At 30.7% G+C, this 23,900-nt stretch overlaps 1 protein-coding gene across 1 annotated transcript in view; it reads left to right on the top strand.

The window, feature by feature from the left end:
* The first annotated feature begins 540 nt into the window (after positions 1–540).
* LOC111629803 (NSFL1 cofactor p47-like) overlaps positions 541–23,900 on the top strand; it is a 37,489-nt gene continuing 14,129 nt past the window's right edge. Inside the window, exons 1-5 of the mRNA XM_023373714.1 lie at positions 541–679; positions 18,938–19,044; positions 19,163–19,246; positions 19,344–19,421; positions 19,491–19,739. Of these exons, the coding sequence (XP_023229482.1) occupies positions 563–679; positions 18,938–19,044; positions 19,163–19,246; positions 19,344–19,421; positions 19,491–19,739 (635 nt within the window). The 5' untranslated portion in view covers positions 541–562. The remainder of the gene's footprint in view (positions 680–18,937; positions 19,045–19,162; positions 19,247–19,343; positions 19,422–19,490; positions 19,740–23,900) is intronic.

The following is a 23,900-nucleotide window of genomic DNA, read 5'->3' as shown; positions in this document are numbered from 1 at the left end:
TACAATAGCGATCTTATCTTTTTTTTTCGCGTGTAGTATAGAAATTTGTAATAAGATACATAATGCGGTTATAATAAAATATTACGCGATTATTTTCGTATAATTAAAATTAATATGTATTTATTTCTTATAAAATACAAAGGAAGCGGCGCTTCCACCGCTTCTAATTACGGCACGCTACTGGTAAGACTATTTCATTGGCTCGCTTAATCATGATGATTAAAGCCGCTTTACCAGCATCGTATCCATTGTCTACCATTAAATGATTTTATTTTGTTTCTAAGAATCTAAAATTTACGTGGAAAATTTTAAAATATTTTATAGTTATTTATTAAAAACTATTATATATATTTTTTAACCCATAAAAACAATAATAATTTTTAAAAACGACAACCGAATTTTATTATTTTATTAAAAACTGTGTAAATATTAATTTTTTAATATAAATGTTTAAATTTTAGATAATAATTTATATAGTGTTTATATCAAAAATGAATTTTTTGGTTTTAGTCGATTTTTTTCAAATAAATTTAGAGTGGCGTTTTGTTTTCATGCTGTCATCATGGCGGACAAGGAGACGCAGGATCACGACGAAGCTGTAGAAGAGTTTTGTAAAATTACGGGAGTCGATAGAGACAGAGGAAGGCTTTACTTAGAATCTTCTGGATGGGAATTAAATGTAATATTTTATTTATAAAAATCTTACTTATAATTAATAATAATTAGTAAATATTATAAACTAAGTTTCACACTACTTAATCAACTTGATTGAATGAAAGATGGACTTTTACCAACCATGCAATTTGATATCATTTCAATATTGTACTGACTTATCTAGCTGTGGCTTTTGACAAGAACAACAAAACAATGGACAATTGCTTACTCAAAGGCAAGGATTAGGAAACAGAGAGTGCAGATTAAACCTGTTTCTGTAATTGGTCAGATAAGTTTAGTGTGGAACTATTTATATCATATAAAACAAACTGAAACAAAATATCAAGACTATAAGGTGCATACCACTTTTTAAACACTCACTACATTATATCTCTTGTGCTCTTGAAGATCTTTAAGGCAATGAGGGGAGGAGAGTATGTCAATTACAAAGATACAGGTCCTTATTGTTTGCCTGGAGGTTTTTATACTATACCCTGGAGTGGAAAGCTTTTAACCCTTCTGAGAAGGGTATCTCTTTTGTTCTTATTTCTTGATATATGATATAGAAATTTTATTTGTTTTTCTTATATTCTGCATTATTATTATTATTATTGATTTTTTTAATTCTGTTTGTATTTTTGTTATATTTATGAGGGTTACGAGGGCGGTTCTTTTTCAACCTCTGATGATCCATAAAACAAAGACAAGTGTAAATAACAAAATGAATTTATTACCAAAAGTTAGGTACAAACATGGTTAATTTTTGACATAATTGCCATGAAGATTGAGGCATTTGACATATCTGTGGATGAGCTTTGAAATCTCCTCTTTGTAGAATGTTGCCGCCAATGACTCGAGACAGGCCCTAACATTGTTTTGAAGATTGTCATTAGTCTCAAACCTCTGCTGAACTGAAAATGTGACTAGAACGGCAAAGGTTCGAGACTAATGACGATCTTCAAAACAATGTTAGGATCCATCTTGAGTCATTGGCGGCAACATTCTACAAAGAGGGGATTTCAAATCTCGTCCACAGATATGTCAAATGCCTCAATCTTTACAGTGATTACATCAAAAAGTAACCGTGTTTGTACCTAACTTTTGGTAATAAATTCATTTTATTATTTACACTTGCCATTGTTTCATGGACCATCGGAGGTTGAAAAAAACCACCTACATATTTTATGCATTTTATTTGATGGAACACCTGTTTAAATGTGTTTCAGATTTTAAAATTGTTAATTCATTTGGAATATTCTTGCATTTGAATGTTCATTATGGAGAAAGTTCTATTTTGTCATTTTCAACCTTACAAAGGCTTATGAATGAGGCTGAAAATGTTAGTTGAGTAAAGAATTGTTGGAAGGATAAGGTGTTTGTGAGTTTGCTATTTGTATCTGTTTTAATTTGCTTTTATGAAACAAACTAAACAGAACCTTTTAATTTTACTTGAGAAAGTGTGGGCTTTTAGAAAAAAATATCAATATTTGTGCTCATGAAATATTAAGTCCTCACCCCTTCGGTGATTGGGCTATATATAATAATGATAAAATTGAAATTGAAACATTATATAGTGAAGCTAGTTTTCAAAACTAAATGAATTATGAGAATTATTGTAAATATTGTCAACATTATTTAAGGAGATAATAGGCCAATTACAGAAACAGTCCAGACTAGTGCTATGCTAATAACTGATAAAATCAATGCATGTCTACAATATTGATATTCTAAAATCTATAATATTGAATTCAATATTTGATATTTTGGTACTTAACACGTTCACAGCGTTACGAGACACATGCGACTTGTATGGACATGTCTAGTTAGGGCTACAGACATAATTGCTTGTTTTTCCGTGGGGCAGCGCATATGTTTTGATAACATAATTCTACAAACATCATACTTGATATATCGATATTATTTTATTAACTGCAATAAAATATATTAATTTAATATATGAGGCACAGGTGACTCGTGCTTCCCTGTATTAAAATAGACTATGAGTCACCCGTGACTCGTAATGCCCAGCAGCTGCCTAAATGTTTATCGACTGATGCAATAGATGGTCTAAACCAATATTAATTCACACACCATTTTCATAGAAAAGTTCTACTTTATGGTGTGAAAGTTTATAATGTGCTGAAGTGTCATGCACATAGGATTGCCAAATTTCTATTACTGGATTAAAGGATACTTAAAAATTATTTATGATATCACTTTCCATCTTTCCCTCCATTCATCCCTTCTCAAAAAGTAAAACTGAATGATTTTTTAATTAATAACTAAACATTGTTTGATTTTTAGATTTTGATTTAAAAAATTATAGTTATTATAGTTATTCATGTTGACTATAAATATTTGCAAATTTTTAGTTTAATTTACAATTTAAAATACTTAATGGTAAATCATAGTTTTCTATGGGGAAGATAAGGATTGATATTCAATAGTTCTCAACATATGAGGAGTTGTCCCACATGAGTTATCCCACATGGGCTCAGGTTTATGCTACTAGCCAGGAAAAAAAATGGAAAGTACATTAAATAAAAATTCTTAATTGTGTACCTTTTTCAGGATGCAGGAAATCTTGCAGAATCTCACTCAATCATACATTCTTATTCTGGAAAAGTGTTTACTGGCACTCATTTCTTTGTTTTGCAATAAACACTAGAATCTGCATCAGTCTTTGTCTGATATGCTATCATATGGAGGGAAATTTTTCCAATTGCAGATAATTTAATTGCTGTGAGGAAAAATGTAAATATATTATAAAATAAAGGGGAAAATTGAAACTTTTAGGGTTTGTACTACAAATATATACTATACAGGTATATTCATTACTCTTGAATTCTCCAATTCATTACCGTGTATAGTGGAGAAAGATTACTGGTGTCACTGTTATTCAAAGTTCTTTCTTGTAACATTACATCCACATGATCTCAGTGCTTCTCTGTGTTTCATTAATGCAAATTACTCTGCAAACACAAGAGAAAGAAAATACTCAAATTTTTTGTTATTTTTATGATTTACAGTATCATGCTATTTATTGTTAATATTAGTGTTTGTCTTATTTATAGTTACGTTTGTTTAGGTAATACTCAATTAATGGGTTCTCTATTTCATGCAAATTTTCATTTAGGTGATATTAAATTGGTGTGAAATGTTTTAATAATAATAATAATAATTAAAATAAAAATCTTTTAAGATCCAGCAAAAAAATGTTTAATTAACATTTTTAGCAAATAATTCTTTCCAAATATTGAGGTACAGTAATACCCGAACTTACGCGATAGGTGGGACCGAGCGATAACTGCGTAAGTTGAATTCGCAGAAGTCAGGATGTAATTTCGCATATAAATACATACAAATAATTTTTAATTTGGGCCGGAGACTAAAGAAAACAATAATTTAGAAAAAAATGTTTAATAAAATCTTATATAATACAGTACATATGTATAACAAATTATATTTTTATACAATTTTTCACATTTACTTGATTACCACACCATAATTTTAACATTGTTTCCATCTCAGCAATAATACCGTGACATTTATGAATGATGTTTGAATTTAAAGATTGAACATTTTTCACAGCTTCAAGAATTTTTTCTTTACCTTTTATAACTGTTCTGACTGTCGAATCCGGTAGATCAAACTTCTTTGCCAATTCACAAATTTTCATTTATGTATCAAATCTTTAATCAGTCTTTAATTAATAATGTTAACTTTACACTCCAAAGATAAAGTTTTTTTTTCTTGTTTGATGCAAAAGAATCAGTTCTACTTCATTTGGATGACATAGTAGAGTTTCTCAAGTCTCCGTGGATATAACAAACACAGAAATAAATAACGCAAAATAAATTGTACCTATATGTCGATTCCGCACGACACATCCGAACATGTAAGCTGAACAATAGTGTGGGGGGAGTTAGTAATCAAGATTTGCATTGCGCTCAAACAAAAGATGAATCGATGGATTTGAAAATCGCGTAACTCCGGGTTCGCATAAGTCGAGGTATTACTGTATTTAACTTGCTTTCTAAATGAACAAAGTGTTAACTATCTGGGGGGAAAAAAAGTTTTGTACGGCAATTGACAAAAATCCATACTAATTACATAATAAAATCAATTGAACAAATTATTTAAAGGCCTAGAAGCACACTTCTTAGACATATTGAGAATATTAAGTCAAACATAAATTAAAATAAAACTGTATAGAGGGCCACATTAATGGAAAAATATGTTTGAAAAGTTCTACTTCCTATGCAATAATTTCAATAATATGCAAATGGAAAAATAATGACATTATTTTTTCATATTTTGCACATTATTGAAATTATTGCATAGGAGGTAGAATGTTTCAAAATGGCCTCATACTTCCAGAACCTCAAAACAATGCATTAAATGTCTTAAATGTTTGTTAATGTTTCCAGTCACATTGTACATTTGATTTATATTTGCAAAATTCTGAAGCAAGAAACAGCTAAAATATTCAGAGAAACAAGCTGCTGGATAGAGCTCAATATAATCCAGCAGATCGATTGTCCTTAATTAAAAATCAGGTTAAAGGATGTTTATATTTGTAAATATTCAAAGCTGTTAAAAATCCAGATCAAGCAAAATATGCTGAATGTTATGAAATTTAAAAGTAAAAAATTAATATAGCAATATAAGGACAGTGAATTACTATTGATAGTGGCTTGGAAATAAGTATTAAGATACAGAAAGTTTTACATTGGAGGAAAAAATCCCATATGAGCATGGGTTTTATGTTGAACTGAACACAATAGTACAGTGGAACCTCGGTATACGTCTGCTTTAGAATACGTCCTGTTTGGATGAAACAAATTTTGTTCGGTATACGACTTAATTCAATTATATGCGCCATCTATGAACAAGTACTGTAGCACTATCGGTGTACTACACCAGACTAGACGTTCGCGGTTCTACGGTTTATAACTTTGTTAAATTTCTTCAGATTTTAATTTGTAAGTAACATTTTATTATTTTTATTAATCATGAATTGCAAAAGGGCAACAGAAAAATAAAAAATGACTAGAATCACAACAGAACTGAAAAAAGAGATTGTTGAGAAATATGAAGGTGGCATGTGTGTTCGAGATTTAACTGTTGCATTCCGTATTTCGAGAACGACGATATCGACAATCGTGAAAAATAAAGACATTATTAAATTTGCTAACATTGCGAAAGGGGTTAAATCAATTTCTAAACAGAGATCAAAGACATTAGATCGTGTCGAGAAATTGCTNTAACGTTGCGAAAGGGGTTAAATCAATTTCTAAACAGAGATCGAAGACATTAGATCGTGTCGAGAAATTGCTTTTGCTTTGGATAACTGAAAAACAGTGTGCCGGCGACAGCGTATCGGAAGAAATTATTTGCGAGAAAGTTAAAAGGATACATGCTGATCTCATGAAAAATCAAGCAGAAACTAGTGCGGAAAGCGAGGTGTTTAAAGCCAGCCATTTTTTTTACATGAGAACAGATTAATCATTTTTACATTACTTCTTATGGAAAAGGTTGGTTTGGTATACGTCCTATTCGGTATAAGTCCAAACACTAGGAACGGATTAAGGTCGTATACCGAGGTTCCACTGTATTTCAGTTTAAATATTAAAACAGCAAAGAACTTTATTATTCAGAATATATACAGTATCTAATTATTAATTACAGAATTTTGAAAAGGGCTTTCTTATTTATTGGCAGTTTCTTATTACATTTTAAATGTACAGCACATTGAATACTGGTTGATGCCATATCCCTGTCCTTTCTTCTATTGTATATAGTATATACACTTGTGATACAAAGTGCATCGAAGTTGTGGATGATGTTTAATCACATTTTGTAAACCTAGTATTATACTGTTGCTTTGTTTAATAAACTCTTTTTGAAAAACATGTTGCTTTTTACTTATTGGTTCTGTTTACTACTATCCAAAACATGAATCATGTAATTTTTTTTGTTTGCAAAGCTGTAGCTTTTTAAATACTGATAATAGGATCCATGTTCATAAGAGATTTTTTTTTCCAAATATACCATAAAATCAGTTCTAAATTCTGTTAATACATTCGACTGATTCTATATAGGGTGTATCAAAACTCATGATACAAACGATAGAGGGTGATAGAACACAACTAGACAAGCACAAATTATCCTACAATGCTTGTTTAGAACTCAAGTAGTAAACTGCTAGAGGGCACTTCCCAGCAAACACAGTAAAAGTGCTGTTCACAGCAGCTTTCATCATTTGTGCTGTGGATTACTGATGAGATGGATGCATACACAAATCAGAAGGCAGATATGCATTACATGTACATTAGCTGCAGACAGAAATGCAAGGGAAGTCCTTTTCCGACAAGACGGGTGCCAGATCCGAGAACCTTCCAGTTGCTGTAATAAAATGTTGAATGAAACATTTTCCTTAAATTCATTGGTTTTCTTTCATTCCTCTGTAATTCTTATTTATCATTTTATGAAACAGCAAGTACTGCCCTCTAGTGCTTCACTGCTTGAGTTCTGAGCATGCATTGTAGAGTGATTTATGCTTGTCTAGTTGTGTTGTATCACCTCCTGATGTTTGTACCGTGAGTTTTGATACACCCTGTCAGTGTACAGGGTGAATAGGAAAGTCCCTTTAACCAGAAAATTCTTGTGAACAGAGAGAGCTGCAGCTATGCAAGTGAGGTAACAGTATAGTAAAGCGACTACGCCTGACCTAATGCAAATGACAGTACCACCCCTAGTGGCGAAATTTGGAAGATAGACAGTACAAAATGAAAACAGAGCAAATTTTCCAATTAGAAAGTTTTAGAGCATCAATTAATTAGTACGAAATGATGTGGTTCACACGGATAAGATAAATTGTCGCCTGTATACCCAAAAATGTCCGAAAGCGATGCACGCCATGTGTAAACATTTGAAAGGAATAGCCATAAGTATGAAGAAATACACACAATTTGTTACATAAAATGCTTACATCAATACAGTTTGATGTTGTTGTTAAGTTCCATTGAGTCGTCTTCGACTCTTGGTGACTTCATGGACAAGTCTTCTCCATCTTGATCTGTCCCTTGTTGTCTCTCGTAGCTCCTCCAGCTTCATTTCTGTGACTTTCTCGATTTCTTCCATCCATCTTATCCGTTGCCTTCCCCTCTTCCTCCTACCTTCCACTTTTTCCAGCATAATAGACTTCTCTAGGGAAACTTCTTTACGCATCACATGTCCAAAGTAGGTCAATTTTTGTTTTAAGATTCTTGACTCTAAGGAGAAGCTTGGCTTAATTTTTTCTAAAATCGAGATATTTGTTTTCTTTTCTGTCCATGGAACTCTAAGTAATCTTCTCCATACCCATAATTCGAATGCCTCTATCATTTTCCTTTCCTTTTTCCTTAGTCCAGCTTTCACAGCCATATAATGTTACAGGGAAAACCATTGCTTCTACAATTCTTTTCTTAGTATGAATGGAAATGTCTTTATCTTTCATTATCTTGGTGAGATTTGCCATGGCTGTTCTGCCAAGGTTAATTCTCCTCCTGATTTCTCCTTCACAACTTCCATTCCTTTCTATCTTTGAGCCCAAAAGTATGTAACTTTCTACCACTTCAATTCTTTCACCATCCACAATGAAATCTTTTAACTCTTTAGTTGACATTACTTTAGTTTTCTTTACATTTAGCTTCAAACCAAATTTAGCACTTTCTTCTTTTACCCTTATCATAAGTTTTTCTAAATCTTCTTTGCTTTCTGTCAAAAGGGTGGTATCATCTGCATATCTTATATTATTAATAGTTTCGCCTCCAATCTTGATACCAATGGATTCTTCCTTTGTAGTAACCATTCTCATGATATATTCAGTATATAAGTTAAACAGATATGGAGACAAAATGCAGCCTTGTCGCACCCCTTTCTCAATTTTAAAGCATTCAGTTTCTCCATATAGAGTTCTTACTTTTGCTTCTTGTTCATTGTAAAGACTCATCGATAAAGATATAAGGTGTTCAGGAATTCCCATGCTCCTGAGTACTTTCCATGGCTTGGAGTGATCCACACAATCGAAGGCTTTACTATAGTCTATAAAACAAAAGAAGGCGTCCTTCTGGTACTCTTTTGTTTTTTCTAAAATCCATCTGATGTTGCTAATTTGATCGCGAGTTCCTCTTCCCTTTCTAAATCAGTTTGATAACATCACACAAAAAACAATAGAAAAGCAAACTGTCACACAGTGATAACAAGTTAATGTCTAGTATGTTCAAAAAGTTTGCTATTGCTCACCACACACGCCATCGTTATCAAACTATATTGACGTAAGTACATATTTTATGCAATAAATTGTACGTATTCATACCTATGGCTATTCCTTTCAAATGTTTACACAAATGGCATGCATCATTTTCAGACATTTTTGGGTATACAGGTGACAATTTATCTTATCTGTGTGAACCACATGTTGTTTCATACTAATTAATTGATGCTCTAAAACGGGTATCCAGCCCAAGGCATGTTCCAATGCAGCCCAATAAACGTGTAAACAAAGCCGACAAATTTTTTTATTTATTTCAACGGCATAAACTCAAAAAAGAAGTTTCACAAAGCCGTAAACCTTTATACATCTTTTATTTTTGAGTGGAAAGGAAATATTTTCAAATACTTGGAAATGTGTGAATGAGGAAGGTATATTAAATAAAGCTGGAGTTGACTCAAAGGAGTATAAGTCAAATTTGGGGAAAGGAGAGAAAGGCCAAAAGATAAAAAGTAGTGAGAAAGGTTAAATAGACTTTCTGTTATACACATAGTGACCCTTAATTTTCCAACCTTCCTCACTTCTTTACCTTTCGTAATTTCTCTTCTTTCCATGCTTTTGAGTCTATAATCCTTTGAGTCCCAACTCCAGCTTTATTTAGTATTCCTTCTAACGTTACAAGATTTGGCTACCCTTTTATTAGTTTGGTGTAAAAAATATCATTTGGCGCATTGGCTACTTTTTTGGGCTACATATTATTTATAAATATATTAGTTGAATAAAAATGCACTTTAAAATGGTGTTTTGTCGTTTTTTATTAATTAGAGACCCAAATAAAACAAATATTTGTGTTTGTCAAATAAATGTTTGTCTCCTTTATAATACATGAATTTATCTATTTCTAAGTAAAAATTGGAGGTGTCTGTAGAAGTAATTTTTAAAAATATCCTTTTTCGTAATAAAGTTTTAATAGTTATTACTATAATGTCAACATATTAATCCTTAAATATACTTGTATATTTAAGGATTGGGCCAAAATATACTTGGGCCGCAAGTATAGTACATATAATATACTTGTGGCCCAAAACTCCATGATTTCTTCCAATGTGGCCCAGAGAAACAAAAAGATTGGACTCCCCTGCTCTAAAACTTTCTAATTGGAAAGTTTGCTCTATCTGTTTTTGTTTTCAATTTGCACTGCCTATCTTCCAAATTTCGCCACTAGGGGCACTTCTGTCGTTTGCTTTAGGTCGGGCATAGTCGCTTTACTATACCGTTACCTCACTTGCATAGCTGTAGCTCTCTCTGTTCACAAGAATTTTCTGGTTAAAGGGACTTTCCTATGCACCCTGTATACAGTATTATTAACTAATTTATGAGAAAAGTATGTAAAAGAACATCAATATTATGCTTGTTCTTAAAGTTATAATAACTAAATTTATTTAAATTGTATTTAAATCATAGAAAGAATAAGATAAAATTTTGTGTGTTTATTTTATTTTGATATAACTTGAAGATACTTCACTTTCCCAGCTATATTATTCCAGCTGTTATGTACACATAACAAAGGAAAGTATTGAAATCATGTCAAATTTTACCCTTCCAAGTTATTTGCAAATCTGCACATTTTGAGACCTCCTGAACCCAAAAAAGTAAATAAAAAGGAGGGATTTCTTGTGTGTGTGTTTGCATCTATTTTGTTTAATATCTCAGGATGGGGTAATGATTAAGAAACAAAATTTGGCATGGTAAGGGCATTGAAGCTATTAAATTTTGGTGGTTAAAGGTCGAGGAGGTCATGTCATATCTTGAGATGAATTGGACTTAATTAATTAACTACCAGGAAAATTATGCAACTTATTACTGGATTTTTTAAAATAATTATTTCAACAATAGATCAAGTAAAATGCATGTTATGTAATACATAGTACATTATACAGGGTATTAAAAAAATTAAACACTCAAAATGGGTGGTAGAGGGGATTAATACAAGCAAATTTGTTCATATAAACTAAAGGTTGTTACAGTCTCCTTACATGATACTTTGCTACCCTTCATAGCATGCATGTACACAGGAAAGCCAACTGTCATTATCATTCCTTGTATATCAATTTTAAAAACAGATAGATACATCTTAGAAAAGTAAAAACAAACATTCTCTGTTGTGATTCCAGTTAATTATTTCTGTATTGCTAACCCATTTTTAATTGCCTGTCAAATTTCAAGTGCAATTAACAATAAAAAGTTGTAGTTGGCACTTTAATAAATAAAGAATAAAAATCCAAAAGGAAAATATCTGTATTTAAGTGCACTGTTTTTATAAGATCAGTTATGATGGAAGAAAATGTGCATTTTATAATAAAAATTTGTATTTTCTTTTGCTAAACCTCCTTTCTTAAAATATTGGCATTCTAATTTGCATTTTTTCAATACATTATTGTCCACTTGTGAAAAAGATGTGAAACCTGCATGGCATTTAATTACATTGACTGGGTGAATGTTTAACAGATAATGGAGAAATTCGCATCTCAGGAACTAGTTGATGTGCATCTTAATTTTTGTTGGAGCTAACTGCAAAGGACAACTAATACAAAGACTGTGTTGATAATAGTATTCCAGCACTGAATATCCCACATTCAACATGTGTCAAATCCATAATCGATCATGAGAAAAAAAATTTTTTTTAAGACCATATGGACAGGGATTATCATATTTGATAAGAACTGACAACTGAAGAACTAGTGATTCAACATAAAGGGTATTGAAACAACATTAGAGCTACAACAAACAGTAGAACTATTGCATTATTAAGTGAATCATATTACTGTTTGTACTGTGCTACATTAACAGTTGATTCATCCTTTTTATTATAGAAATGTATAAGGCTTTAAACCCTGCAGATTCCAAACATAGAGTTTTTCACTATGGTATTTAGAACAGTGTGAGTTAGACCACAAATTTCTTTCATCTATATCAGGGGTGTCCAACCCGCGGGCCGCATGTGGCCCAAGGCAAGTTCAAATGCGGCCCAATAAACGTGTAAACAAAACCGACAAATGTTTTAATTTATTATTATTTATTTATTTCAATGGCATAAACTCAAAAAAGAAGTTTCACAAAGCCGTAAACCTTTATTCATATTTTATTTTTGAGTGGAAAGAAAATATTTTCAAATACTGTACTTGGAGATGTGTGAATGCGGAAGGATTACTAAATAAAGCTGGAGTTGTGACTCAAAGGATTATAGACCCAAATTTCGGAAAAGGAGGGAAAGATGAGAAAGGACAAAACTTGTAGTAGTGAGAAACGTTAAATAGATCTTCTGTTAAGCAAATATGGACCCGTAATTTTTCAACCTTTTTCACTTTACAGTATTTTTTGTTCTTCGCCTCTTTTCCCCGCACTTGGGTCTATAATCCTTTGATTCACAACTCCAGCTTTATTTAGTATTTCTTCCAACGTTGCAAGATTTGGCTACATTGCGCCAAATGTGGCTACTTTTTTTTGTATGACGTAAAAAATATCACTTGGCGCTTTGGCTACTTTTTCGGCTACATATTAATATTATTTATAATTATATTAATTGAATAAAAATGCACTTTAAAATGGTGTTTCGTCGCTTTTTATTAATTAGAGACCGAAATAAAACAAATATTTGTGTTTTTCAAATAAATTTTCTTTAGTCTCTTTTATAATAAATGAATTTATCAATTTTTAAGTAAAAATTGAAAGTGTCTGTAGAAGTAATTTTTAAAATATCCTTTTACTTGATAAGGTTTTAATACTTATTATTATAATCTAGACATAATTTTTAAATATACTTATATATTGGGCCACAAGTATATATTATATATACTTGTGGCCCGAAACTCCTTGACTTCTTTCAATGCGGCCCAGAGAAACAAAAAGGTTGGACACCCCTGATCTATATATATATAAAAATGAATATATGTGTGTGTGTCTGTCTGTCCTTCATGCATTACCACACCGTTTATCCGATTGCCATGAAACTTTGGGAAGATGTTTAATATACTCCCATGAAGGTTTCTGGCATAGTATATTTATCCTGCGATAGATGGCGCGAGTGTATATGAGCATTATGAGCATTTCACTGTGTGTTCGATCGATTTCAAATTGTGAAGACCGTTTCCCCCTCCAAAAAATATCTCTATATATGCATTTGTGAACTGTTATTTATGATATTTGTAATAATTTTTGTTTAATCACTTTATTTCAACTTTTTTTTGCTAATTACGTATTCACTTGGACTTTGTTAAAACCTTAACTGTATCCTGAACAACAACTGAAGTTGTAGGAGGAAATTCACCTATTTTACCGATCTAGGGATCCCCTTTTCCAAATTTTAATATCAACTCAAAATAATTTAAAAAGACAAATTACAATAAAATGGTTTATTATCCAACTATCAGAAATTTCACAACGTGCCAAGGAAGAGAGGAAGGAGCAATTAAATAATTAAAATTGTAAAGGATTAAAAAATATATATAAAAATGGGGAATATCACACTTCTGACAATTGCTGCAAGTGTGTGGGCTAGATTTGGAGAATCCGTGCTTTTCATATAGACAATTGTATGTGGCCAGCTCACGTGTCAGAAAACCTTCTGATTTATTCGTGTACGCACCAGACGGAAAAACATAAAATATCGTGTATCCACAAGCACTCCAATAAATAAATAGAATTGAAACGACACTTTGAAATGTTTTCCCAATGAAAATGAATAATAATAAGTTTCAATGATAAAATGTAAATTGAATTTTATCATAACGAGTTTGCTTGAATTTCGTTTCTTTTGAGATCACAGCAATGCGCGACGGGTAAGCTAGTCAATATATACAATGAGGCATTGTTTCAGAGAAAGATAGTTCAACAGTCCAAACTTTCAAGTTTGGAGTTGCAGCAATCTTCATGCCATGTTTTCAGGGTCATATCAACAAAGATTCTAAATGAATACTTGGATGGATATTATTGATAATTACTTTATTGGACTTTATGTTTTATCTTTTTGAGTTTAAATATCAGCATTTACTTGGTTTTCTTTAAGAAAATTTTACTTGAATTAATGGAAGATGTGTCACTTATCATAAAAAGAGCAATTTTTTCATTATGATGGAGGGCCTTCCTTACTTTGGTTTAAACTCTCACATACAGATATAATAGTTTTCCTCAGAGATGGATAGGAAGAAGAGGTCCTTTTTTTAATGCTCTGCAAGATCAAAAACTTCATTCAATTTTTTCTTTGGGTATATTTGAAGGATACTGTTTACAAGGCTTGACTCCAGTTGCAATAGAAGAAGAATTAGTAGCATGCATTGTTATGGTAGCAGGTTCAATTTAGGATAATGTATTGATCTTTGTGTCTGAGAATTAATGTATGAAAAAGCTTGTATAGAAGTAAATGGGGGACATTTTGAGCATTTACTTCAAAGATTTTTATTTCTCTGGAAGAAAACATTATCCTTACAAAATCTAAAGGCCTATGCCTGAAATATATTTGTTACTTTATTCAAGTAACAAATATATTTCAGGCATAGGCCTTTTTTCCTTGCTTCTCTTCAGTGTATAATTGTAAAATAAATGTACATTTCACTAAATGTATGGGGGTACAAGTTATTACAAACAAATTACACAAAATCAGTACTTAATAGTACAGTATCTGATATTACAAAGGAATCTATAAAAATAGGAATTTGGCTTTTAAAAATTTTTTCAGACACATACTTGTATGTTAATTGTCTTGTGTTACACCACTATTGTGGTTTAGTATGTATAATAAACATTATACAGTATATACTAAAAAAAAAATTACAAAACAGTTGTATTTTAATTAGTTATAAATATCAGATACTGACAATAAAGTAATCACATTGTTCTTACACATGGTTTAGAGTTTTGCATTCATTGTTGTTGTTATTGTATGATCATTAATAACCATTTTATTCTATTTTGTAATCAATTTTTGGATAATTATTTATATATATGAAGCATTGTTAAAGATTTTTGTTTGACTTTTGTATGCTTGTATATTAGATTGATTGTATGAAATAGTGATCTTCATAATTTGAAAATTAAAATAGCCATTCACTGATTTTTATTCATCTTCCCCATGCATTCAGCATCATTCCACATGTAGCTTTAATAAATGTTTAATAATATGTCAGGCTTCACTTTATGACATTCCAGCATCACAGGGCAGCAAACCACTACCAAATGTCTAGGAACCTGTATCTTATAAGAGGGCTATGGCAATTCCTATGCCAGGGAAAAAATTGCATGTATTGATCCCCTCTACCACCTACTTCATTTTGTTGGTCTAATTTCTTAACATTCTGTATAATTTGTATAAATGTATTTATAAATTTAAATGTTAAAGTACATTATACTTTGATTTCAAGATTATATTCATCAAAAATGCAAAAATCTTGGTGTTTTTCTATATGGTGTTCTATCAGTTACAGCAGGTGTGTCAAACTGATTTAAACAAAGGGTCATTAATGTGACTAGTAAGATTCACTCAGGTCACATCACATTTACAAATTTTCTTAAAATTATAATTTGAAGTGAAAATGCTGGGATATAAATAGGGTAATTAAAACATATTATGTAGTTCAGTGAATTCAACTCAACAATATATAATTGCCATAGTATTGCTTTTATTTAAACATTTATTTTATTTATAGAAGTTACATATTTATAGAACTAAAATTGTTTTCACCAGAAACTTGCCAGCACTTTTTTCCTTCTACTAGTTTTCCAATATCTGGATTCAAAGACTGAGAACAAACTATTTTCATTTTGGCATATAGATGTTTATCAGTTAATCTTGATCTGCAAGCCATTTTATTTCATTTCAGAGCGTTGGGGACCACATGTGGCCCATGAGCCTCCAGTTTGACACCCCTGAGTTAAAGTATGGGAAGAAAGAAGAATATTTAAATATTGAATTGTTTAATTTATATAAATAGATAATTGTTGCTTTTTGTAGAGTGTTAACTAATTAATAAGTTATTATTTTTTTAATTTTCTTCTAAATCAAGTTATTTATCTACATTAGAGAAGACTTTAAGTTTTATAATCTGAGATATGAGAGCTAATATTCAAGTTCAAATTTCATAATCTATTTTGTTCTATTGCAAAAATATAGCAACATAGATCTGATTATTCGGGTGGCATGTTAATTGCTTTCAGTGTCATAACTAGCATTTCATGTGCCTTGTGAAAGACTGATTTTTTCAAAAAAAAAGAAGTGAATCCAAAAATAACCATTTCTATTGTATTTGTTTTTTTAATTTTTAACTTTTTATTAAAAACATTATAAAATTGGCCCCTACAGTGTAAAACTTAAAATATAATTCTCATTATTTTTTATTACTCCATTTTAGATTCCCTTGTCCTGGGCTCTATCTATGCCTGTGCACCCACTGCATCTGCCTAGTTATGGCATTGATTGCTTTAAGTATATAAAAATTTCAAGTTTATCAAATTAATTAACAGTTATTTCTCTTATAAAGATTTGATTCTTTTTAATATATAAATTGATGACTAAATTTTTATAAGGAAAAAATTTATTTATATTAAATCAAAGTAAAGTGGATACAGGTAACCCCCGTATAACACGGCACTTCTATAGCACGGATTCGCTCTAACACGATTCGAGAATTGGTACCATCCCCCGTATAACACGGTACTTTTATAGCACGGATTCACTCTGACACGGTTCGAGAATTGGGTAAAACCCTCGTACAACAGGAAATGTAATAAATTTTTACATACTTAACTAATAATAGTTCACGAAAATTATTTATTTTCGTGAACTATTAGTACTTAAGTATGTAAATTTTCTCGCCTTCTGTCGATACAGGTGGTCCTTCTCGAAACTTGTTTCAATGTTGCCAGATCGCGACGCTTCTGCTTCTGATGTTGCCAAATGTTTTCCCCTTATTCCATACTTGCTTTATTCTTCATAAGTGCTTAGCACCATATAAGGAAATTTATAAAGACCTTTTAACTAGAAGCAAGCAATCTAAAATTACATACATTTTGCAAAAGGTAAAGCATGGATCTGAAGATAATGCAGAAAAATGCTCAGAGGATAAGGATAACTTGCCAAAAAGAAAACGCTCTCAGTTAATTAATAGTGTTTTTAGTGATGACGAAGAAAATATTGTTTAATTTATATTAATATGTATCACTTAAAAAAATTTTAATGAAGATATTTATCTTAATTATGAAAATATACTAGCATGTTTTTTAATTTTTGGAACCTAACCCTCCTTTTCGTATTAGTTCTTTGTTTCGTATAACACGGATTCGCATAACGCGGCAATTTTTTGGAACGTAACTACCGTGTTATACGGGGGTTACCTGTATTTAAAAAAATTATTATTGGTCATTCACAATAATTTTTCGTAATAATGTCATTCCTTGAAAGGTAGGATGACTGAGGTGGTTAGGACATCAATTCATCACTCTAGAAATTCAGTATCAAATCCAGACATTTGAAAAATTCCAGGAATTTTTTCACATGTGTGGATTTTTCACCAGGTGGTGATCTGCCTTTCATCACCTGGTTTGACTCCATTCAGACATTCCAATTTTCAACATAAGTGTTGAGACCAACAATTTGACACCATCAACAACATTCCAACTTTGAGTATGAAGTGCTTACTTCCCATAATTCAATTCTCAGCAAAATGGATTTCATTCAAATGTCGCACCAATTACACATAATTCATTGGAAAGTAGTAGTTAACATATCTGTTGAGTGCTGAGTGTGTTGAGCTAGCATTGACAACAGTGCCACTTCAACATTGAAAAAAAGGAACGACTTTTAATTAATTAATGAACATTGAGATCAGTGTTTAATCAGTGTTGAAAATTGGAATGTCCTGATTGTAAGCCTGGTGAATTCACAGTGAATATGACTAACAACAACAGACCCTGTTACTGCCTACAGAATGGAGAGAGTCACAAATGAAAAAATAGTGTTATTTCATTTTTTTAATAAATAAAAAGACATAGTCATTTCCAAAAACTTGGTTGATCACCTTTTATTTCCTTTAAAATGTTCCAGAATAAACTTCAGGCAATCTGACCTTTCTTTTTAGGCTACACGGTCGCCCATGAAACAGTTCCTTAAAACATAAAAATTTGTAAATTTTTTTACAGATTTTTATGTTTAAATTGGATTATTTCTGTGTTTTAAGGAACTGTTTCATGGGCGACCATGTAGCCTAAAAAGAAAGGTCGGACGCCTGAAGTTTTTTCTGGAACATTTTAAAGGAAATAAAAGGTTACAATTTTTGTGATAACTCAGGATATATTTTTTCCTTCTTAATTGAAGTTTTTAGACTATTTACAAAAAATTACATTTTTCGAGTTTATCTTTTAAATCCTTTATACATCACCACAGAAGTAACAGTTTAAAACATTGCTTTTGAAGAAAACTTCTGATGAAGAAAACACTTCTAAAACAGGTAAAAATTGGTAGAAAAGTCCACAAAGTTAAAAAAGATCAAAGTGCCAGCCTTTTCTTTTAGGTTCTGACACTTTTTACATTAAAACCACAATGAATTCTTCATACCATATTTTATCCACTTTTAAACTGCTTCTGGCCCTCTAGTGGTAGTTACGAGTAATTCACGTTATTTGCATACAGTTACAATTTTTGTGATAACTCAGGATATATTTTTTGTAAATAGTCTAAAAACTTCAATTAAGAAGGGAAATAAAAGGTGATTAACCAAATTTTTGGAAATGACTGTCATTTTTATTTATTAAAAAAATTTTCTCATCCAGCAAAATTTTAAAATTAAAAAGTTATTTCATTTGTTTTTATTTAATTTATCTATTTTCAAAAAATATCTTATGTTTATTAGACATTTTTAGATTAAAGTAGAATCTTAGTTTTAGTTTCAAAATGAATATCTGATAATAATTCCTAAGATACTGTTTGATTTTCCTATTATGCTGTATAACTGAAGAAAATCTTGTAAACTATTACAGTTAGCTCTTTCAAGTTTTTATGAAGAAGGTGAAGAAAATGAAGTAGAAAATAATGAATCTTTCCAATCTCAATTTTCTCAGTCAAATAGAGTAGTTCCAGAATCAAGGTATTGTCATTATTGCACAGATATTTTAAAATATATTCATAATACATTTGAATTTGAATTCTTAGTTTTAATTGATGTTTAGTTTCATGTTAATGTGTCTTATTAAATTTAATTTTAGATTTGCTACATTATCCAGTATTAGAAGTAATGAAAATGAAGAGGAGGAAGGTCAGGCATTTTATGCAGGTGGCTCAGAGAGAAGGTAAATCTAAGGATCTGTGATTATTCATAAATTTAAATTCTGATCTTTACTGGTATTTCTGAAATTCTGAAATATAATTTTTATTATATGCTTTTAGTGGACAACAAGTTTTGGGACCAGGCAAAAGAAAAGCTGGACATGATATTGTTGAAGAAATGTTTAAAGCAGCTAAAGGGTATTTGAAAATTATTTGTGTATTTAAATGATTAAGTTTTTTAGCTAATAATGATTTATATTATTATAGCCATGGTGCACAAGTGGTTGAAATAAATGATCCAACAGCTAAACAAAGCAGCATCTTTCATGGAACAGGTTACCGGTTAGGATCAAGTTCTGATGATACTCAGGTTGTAGCAGGAGCATCCTCTAATTCAGATGAAACAATTGACATGTGTTTAAAACTTTGGAATAATGGATTTAGTGTAGGCAATGGACCATTACGTGGATATGATGATCCTGTGAATAAAGATTTTCTTGAATCCATAAGAAGGGGGTATGTTTTAAATTTAAAGTAATTTTTTTTAATTTTGTGCTTTAATAAATTTTTATAAATAAGTATTAAGCAATTATTAAGAATATTAATTTTATTAATCAAATGTTCTCTGATTTTTGTGATTTATGTGTATATTTGAATATGAAAATTCTTAACTTTAAATCTATAATGATGAAACTTTATAAATTTAAAGTTACAAAAATACAGTAGAGCGTCGTTTATCCGAATCAATTGGGGACTGGGGTTGTTCGGATAACCTATTTTTCGGATAACCGATTACGTACGAAAAAATATATTAACCTAGCCCATGTTGAAATTTTTTTATGTTGCGTGTCATTGAATTTTCGTTGATGTTAGGCCTAACGTAAACTTTTTTAAATAATAATTGTGGCTATTGTGTCGTTAAAAATTATTTTTTTATTTTTTACAAACAAAATAAATATATTGAAAAATATAAAAACTGAAAAAAAATATACTTTAGAAGTTGATCTAGTATCAAAAATGTTTGATTCAGCATGACACACAGTCCTCAGAAAAACACCACACAAAAGTGCCAGTGCTGCCAGCTAAAACACATACAGAAACGAAAAAAAATATTGGATTAGCCCAAGACATAGCCAAAGATTGCAGCGCTACAGCACTAGCGAAAATTTAAATTTGCTGACTGGAATGCTTTCGGATAAACGACGCTCTACTGTATGTCAAAACAATTGGTTTTGGTCTTGCTCTTTTGTGCTTTGTCTTTTATCTGCATCAACTGGTGGTGATGATTTTCCAGTTTGGATAAAATTGAAGTTGAATGAGACTAACAGGTGACCCTACGGCTTTGGAGGAACGGATTTTGATGATTTTTGGTGTAGAGATGATGTACACACCATGTGAGTGTATTACCTGTAAAATACTAAAGGGCAACATTCAAATATAATCGAGAAAAACGAACTTAAAGTTTTCTTTAGCACTTTATATATTGTATATAAGTTATATGTACTTCTGCTTGAGCATGCTGTGGCGAGTGGTAATGCTCGTGACTCATAAGCTTGCATGCTCGGGTTCGATTCTCTTGTTGTGTATACTTTTTTCCCTTTTTTTTTTAATTCATAAATACTTATATTGTATTTTTTTATTTACTCATTCATTTATTTATTGATTTTTTTATTTATTTTTATTTTTATTTTTTTGATAATTTTGTCTCGTTTTGACAAAGTGGTCATACGTCCAAGAATCAATCAAATGATATTTATCAAAAATAGTTCCATCCTGTTCAACATCTTTTCTCATAATTTTAAATGATCCATTCTTTTCAAATGACTATATCTGTTTTTTAGTAATGTTTGTAGTTTTTGTACTTTTAAAACTTTGAGTTTATATTTCTGTGAAATATATTCATTCTATGTTTTTTCTCATCGGATACATAGTCATCAGATGAGTCATCTTTAACTGCTTCGAAATTTCCTTCTGTACACTCTTCTTGGGCATAAATCAATTTGTCATCAATTATAAAGTTTTTTCATTCAACACATCCAATGTATTACTGTATAATTCTGTGCCTATCAGCATAGCATCTTCACCTTCTCAACTTCACAAAGGTGAGTTTTCAAAGTAAAAATATTAGACTTGGAACAGTAAAAATTAAATTAAAATAAATAAATAAATAATAAAAATACCAAAAAATACTTCTGATAGTGTATCAGAAGATGATATTGCAATTAAATTATTTTCTAAAAGTAAACTCTCATAATACACTACTCCATCTTTTAGCCACTGCTTCGATACATCACTGTATAAAGAGTTATCATCAACAGTTTTTTCGTCACGTGAAGAACTTGCTTCTCTTGGTGGCATTTTTTTTAATTATGGAAATAATTTTTCAAAATAAATTTCATTACACAAATATGTATATTTGTGTCGAAATTCAGAAACGAACTGTTAAAGAGTGAGTGAAAAACACTATAGATCCATGTTCAAACCTGGCATAAGTAGCTCCTTCTCAACTTCACAAAGGTGAGTTTTCAAAGTAAAAATATTAGACTTGGAACAGTAAAAATTTTTTTAATTATAAAATAATTTTTCAAAATAAATTTCACTGCACAAATATGTCTATTTGTGTTGAAATTCAGAAACGAACTGTTAAAGAGTGAGTGAAAAAGACTATAGATCCATGTTCAAACCTGGCATAAGTAGCTCCCTCTCAACTTGACAAAGGTGGGTTTTCAAAGTAAAAATATTAGACTTTGGAATAGTAGAAATTAAATTAAAATAAATAATAAGAAATAAATGAATGAGTAAATAAATAAATACAGTATAAGTATTTATGAATGAAAAAAAGCAGGGCTGTGGAATCGCGTAAAAATCTACTGACTCCGACTTTTCCTTACCATTTGACTTCGTTTCATATACATAACAAGTTGGTAAGTAAAAGGGAGTCGGAGTCGGCGGATTTTTTGACAACTCCGACTCTAACTAAAACGCTAAAACTCCATGACTCCAACTCCACAGCCCTGAAAAAAAGTTATACACAACAAGAGAATCAAACCCAAGGATACAAGCATTCAAGTCAGGAGCATTAACGCTCACACCACAGCACACTCAAGCGGAAGTACGTGTAATTTATATATACAGTGCTAACGAAAACTTTAAGTTTGTTTTTCTCGATTATATTTGAGTGTTGCACTTTGGTATTTTACAGGTAGTACATTCACATGTACTACTTCTACACCAAAGATCATCAAAATCCGTTTCCCCAAAGCCATAGGGTCTCCTTGTAAGAAGAAAATGTATGTCTGTTAGAATATTAGTCAAAAAGTTAAGCTTAAACCTTGACAAACTGATTTTATTTTTTGCAAAAAAATCATGTTTAATCATAAGACGTTTTTGAGTCAGTACTTAAACTTTTTAATTAATTATTAAAATGTTAACATTTCTAAAACTATAAAACTTGAATAGAAGATAAAACATTTCTCCATTAAATGAAATATAATGAAATTTATAACTGATTAGCAGGCAAAAGAAAACCTGTATTAACAATTTATAAATATGTTTAATCATTCAGTTATTTTACTTTCAAAGAAAGTACTTCATTGAAATTATCCCACTGTTCTATTTAGTTTTCAGTCTCTTCAGGTATTTAATTAAACTGATGCTTCTTTCCTTTTTTTGTAATCTTAGTGCTAGAATTAAAAATTTAATATTGGAAACATTAATAATAAGGCTAATATGCAGTAATTTAAATTTTAAATAACCTAAAATGTGAGAGTATATTACTTATAGTTGTCAGAATTTATTTCAAGGAATGAATGGGATTTTCTAATATGACAAATGTTAAATTTTTAAATAATTTTGAAGTTTGACTTATCTAGATATCAAACTTTGTGTGAGGTATATGAAATAAGTAACAGATTAAAAGATTAAATAGCAACTGAACTATTTAACTCTAAAATAGTCTGTTGAGAATAGTCCATTTACTCTTCAAATTGAAAATGAAATGATGATCCTAAAATCAAAACTCTACTTTTTTTTTTTTCTGAAAGTTGTCTTTAAGCATATCAATACATTAATTTTTCAATTAGTCTATAATTCTGTTTATTTTAATAGCATTAAGGTGTGTTTCAAATTTATACGGACACGAAAAAATTAAAGTGAAACCCAAATTTGCTGCATTAAGTGACAAATGTTTTATTAAAAATAACATGGATTTACCTGTTTCCACACTGCAAAATAAGAATTTTAATCAAACATTAACATTTTGTCACTGAAAATAATATTTTTGAAAATCTTGTACAAAAAAACTGTTACATATTTATCTGGACAGATTTCAAATTGCAAAGTTTTCTTACAATTTAATGGCTAATGTAACCACCATTTAACTTAATTACATTAAATACTCGATTAGACATTGTTTCAATTAGATTCTGAAGGAATTCAATCTTAAGTTTATCCCTAGCATCCGAAACTGCTACCTTCGAATCACGAATTGTGGGAAAACTGCTTTCCATTGGCATAAACTGTACGAACCATCATCCCCAAAGATTTTCCATCGGATTCAGGTCAGGGCTTCTAGCAGGCCATGTCATCAGATTAATATTTTTACGTTTAAACCACATTTTTGTTGATTTAGAGGCATGCACAGGGGCATTGTCTTGTTGAAAGATCCAATTTGGTCCA

Source organism: Centruroides sculpturatus, unplaced genomic scaffold (assembly GCF_000671375.1).
Source record: "Centruroides sculpturatus isolate CEXI.00-Female unplaced genomic scaffold, Cexi_2.0 scaffold446, whole genome shotgun sequence".
NCBI lineage: Eukaryota > Metazoa > Arthropoda > Arachnida > Scorpiones > Buthidae > Centruroides > Centruroides sculpturatus.
Note: the sequence above shows the minus strand (reverse complement) of the source record. Positions and strands in the feature narration are given on the sequence as shown.